Source organism: Argiope bruennichi, chromosome 3 (assembly GCF_947563725.1).
Source record: "Argiope bruennichi chromosome 3, qqArgBrue1.1, whole genome shotgun sequence".
Lineage (NCBI taxonomy): Eukaryota > Metazoa > Arthropoda > Arachnida > Araneae > Araneidae > Argiope > Argiope bruennichi.
The window spans coordinates 93,465,956-93,470,097 of record NC_079153.1 but is presented as its reverse complement, the minus strand read 5'-3'; the positions used below and the strand labels follow the sequence as shown (position 1 = coordinate 93,470,097).

General features: G+C 30.0%; 1 protein-coding gene across 1 annotated transcript; it reads left to right on the top strand.

Moving 5' to 3' along the window:
- The first annotated feature begins 524 nt into the window (after positions 1 to 524).
- On the top strand, positions 525 to 3,412 carry LOC129962905 (uncharacterized). Its single transcript, XM_056076907.1, has 4 exons — positions 525 to 582; positions 1,699 to 1,743; positions 2,521 to 2,558; positions 2,987 to 3,412. Exons 2-4 carry the CDS (start codon positions 1,719 to 1,721, stop codon positions 3,410 to 3,412), a joined length of 489 nt encoding a protein of 162 aa, XP_055932882.1. The 5' UTR covers positions 525 to 582; positions 1,699 to 1,718.
- The last annotated feature ends 730 nt before the right edge of the window (positions 3,413 to 4,142 follow it).

The following is a 4,142-nucleotide window of genomic DNA, read 5'->3' as shown; positions in this document are numbered from 1 at the left end:
ATCCTAAAGCATTTAAGCACAAGTTTAACACTTCACAAGTTTAAGACTTCAAAATATTGTGACAACTTTAAAGCAAATTACATGCAAACTAGATTTTTTTCGGAAAAAACTGATATTTCTTTTGCTTTTAAAAAAATTCAACCAAAGAAAATTAAAATTTGGCTGAATTTAATTGACATAAAAATTCGGCAAATTATTAAAACCGAATTATTTGAAGCAAGATTTACATATTTATGTTTTCTAAAGAAAAATTTTCTATGCTGTATTCGATTTTCTAGATAAAAATGAAGAATCATTACGTAATGATATGTAAATGGAAGTAGATGATTTCCAATAAGATTTCGCAAGCGAAATTTTATTAAATATTTCATTTTTTTTTACTCTTTATGAATGAGGAAGAATGACATACTTGTAGTCAGTCCGTGTCCTTGCTCTGATTGGTTAACCGACCCGTTTCGTCAAGTCACACATTGATGATTTGGGGTATAAAATGAAGGGTTTTTGGTATCCTCTCTCACCATCAGCATCCCTCCTACTCTTTGGACTGGCAACGGACAGATTTCTCCTCCTTTTAGGAAATATGTAAGTATAGGATAACCCTTCTATTTGAATCACCTTGTGCTTTGACTTGCATTTAAGTGGCTTCCTTTATAATAGATTTATTATAGCTCTAAATATTCACCCTCAAAAGTCGCAGTTTTGGCATGATGGTTAGGAAATTCGTTGTCAAATTTTTCAGCAATTTTCAAAACAATATGAGCAACTCGATAAATCAGATCTCCTTTTGCGATAGATTTGCATTCTTGTGGGCTTTCATCAAAAGCGCTTTTTAGAATTGGCGTAATTTTCATCTCTTTTCTGATTTGCAGAACTGTCTAGGAGGCCAATACCTCCAGATTAATGAGAAATTTCGAAGAAGGCAACGGTCTTTTAAAGAAATTGGTTCACAGATTTGATAAATGCCTGCATCTTCTCAGTAATAATATTAAAAAGTAAAAATTTTTCCCATAAATCTGACAATAAACTCATTTTATTTTCCATTATTGTCTTTTTTTTAAAGTCCCTGGGAACTTGAAAATAAAATGACTCTCTTGTAGGGAACAAGGAAATATATCATTTAACATTTATAAATAAAGAATATAAGAAAAGAATCGATTAAAATGTTTTTTGAAAATAAGTAAACAACAAATATTGGATATTTTCCTTTTGCTTTGCATATTGTAATAAGCTAGTAATTAGTAAAATCTTAAGCAGCAATAAATGTTCCAAAAATGATTAAGGAATTGCGATTAACGAGTATTCTTTTGCACTGTTTTTTCGTTAATGTTTTTTTAATCTTGAAATTCTCCTTAACATCCACTTTTGATTTGTTCTTAGGTTGGTCTAAATCAATCTAAGTACACTAAGAGAGAGTAATAAGAAAAAGATTACAAAATATTATTTTAAATTTATATTTTTAAAAAAATGAAGATTTAAAAAATTATAATCATGTGATTATTTTTCATTTCAATAGTCCTTTTTTGGTTAAAGTTTAAAGTTCACCAAATTACTTATTTCTAATCATAAGATTATAATTCATAAAATGCTTTTTAATTTCATCTTAAAGGTTAATTTCTAATATAGAGGATTTTATTATATATATTAAGATATTTCAAATATCAAATATTCATTGTGAAGAATTTTTTTCCTCTTTTATAGTTTTAAGAACTTCTTTGAAAATGAAGCAGATTGTCACATTCATTGGTAAGTTACTTACATATTTCTTTGCTTATGAATACTTTAGAAAAACACTGCATTATCATATCAAAAAATATATGTAACTAGGTAATTCTCAAAATATCACAGAGAAGTAGATTTAATATTTAAAATCTTACTCTGTGTATATTAGTTTTCCATATGTAATGGGACGAAGCTTAAATATTTGATTTTAATTGACTGTGTTAATATAATTTTATATAATTTATGTATCTTTGATTCTTTGTATATCTGATTTTTCCTTTATTATGTACGCTCATTTTATTCTTACGTCAGAATGCGTGGTCCATAAATTCCTCTTTATGTCGGCAAAATAATGTGCAAGCGAAAGAGAAAAAAATAGATAACAAAAAGTATAACAGCAGAAATAATAAATAAAGTTAAAGCCTAAAGCAAACCACAAGAAAATAGAAAAATGCGTAAAACATATGAAAAAGTTTGTGTGTGTGAACAGAAAAGCGCATGCGCAAAATTTTGCAACTCACGGAACATTATGGAAATTTAACTAAAAGAATTTTATTCTTTTTATATCTTTCTTAAAACTTTTCTTGTAAAGAGGATTTTGTAAACAGTTTTTATTTTTATCAATACATAGCCTTATTTAAATTTTTAAAATGTGACTAATTGTTTTAAATTCCTTTTTTCCTTTAACGAAATTATGAAATTTCATGAATGTCGTACTAGAAATAAAACAATCGTCGAAAATGCGAAGCATTTATTTGTATTGAATATAAGCTAATAATGATTTTATCTATTTTGTTTTAGTTTTATCTGGACTACTCTGTTCAGCAACTGCATCCAGAGTGAGTATTATTAGAAAAATATATTTTAAAAAGTTTATCTAAGTTATAAACTGGAAGCTTAGTCATTCTATTATAACCTGTATATTTAAAATAATCATATAAGCCAAAAATTGAATTCTCTAATTGCAAACACTGTACCAATTTTTAGATTTGTAGACGACATTAGTTAAAAAGCTTTCTAAATTTCAAGAAAGTGACAGCGTTATATAAAGAAATATTTATTTCGTATTAATGCTTCACAGAATTCTATTTAATTTTTTTTATGTGAAATATGTTTTTTATATGTTTTTTTTATGATGTGAAATGAGTAAAATGAAAAAAAATTTCTAACTTTTATATGATAACTTAAGAAATTTTATACATAATCTCATATTTCGTTCATTCTGCAAAATGATTCATACCTCTTCCTCGTATTTCTTTAAATACAGTCTAAACGGGCTGCCTACGAGCTTCCTGATGGTGCAGAACTTATTGTTGGACCTATAAGAACCACGTTTGTATGCAGTAATGAGGGATACTACGCTGACATTGACAACAACTGCCAGATTTTCCACATATGCCACACCGCCGTCCACGCTGATGGCACATCTGAGATGCAGCACTGGTCATTCCTGTGCGGCAACCAGACTCTGTTCAACCAGTATTCCTTCACCTGCACCAATTTCCAAGATTCCATTCCATGCGCAAGATCAAGAGATTTCTTTTATCTGAATGCCAATCTACATATTGGGTCTGACGTACCTCTTCACATTGACGAAGACGCTGCCAATGCCGCTTCCCTCACTCCTGGAAGATCAGCTCAGCCACCTGTGGCAGGCCCACCGGCAGGGTCGAGACTGCCATTCACAGGATAAAAAAATGTTTTATGTTACTTAATTTAATTTATTTATAGAGTAATGAAAAATTCCTTTTTGCATTGAAATATTTTTTAAAATTTTAGTTTTATGAGAAGTTTGTTCTTCCATCACAAAGAATAATTTTTCTATTTTTTAGTGAGTTATAAATTGATAACTTTATACCATTTTTTTATCAAATGATAGACTAAAAGATAGAAAAATGATTTTATGCAGTTATTTCAAAAAATTGAAAATTATTTGGATTTGTATGAAAACTGAAAATTTGTTTTCACCTGAGTTCTGAATAAAAGAAGGTGTTTGAGTTATAAATAGTGATTTGATTGACATTCTTTCTCAATATATATTTTTACTTTCTCCTGTACGAACCTCCCATCGATGACGGGACGTACTTCCTTCGGGGAGGGTTGTACAGTGGCCGGTGACTGCCCTTATGACTCAACCACAGTTCCCGCCAATGTTGCTGTTGCGGCGGTCCGGTCATTCAGTTTTTCTGGTTTAAATCCGTGTGCCTTCGTGGTGGGACGGAGAGTTAGATGGCTGACTTTTCCTGTACGAAGTATAGAGGAAGTACTGCAATCGCCAAAAAATTCGAACTAGAGAATTTTATGAATCTCCACATTATAGTTTCCACCTAAGTTCGAGAAACACTTTTTTGATAAATGTCCATCTATCCGTCTGTGACAAAGATAATTCGAAAAAGCTTTGACGGGTAAAATTTGGCATACAT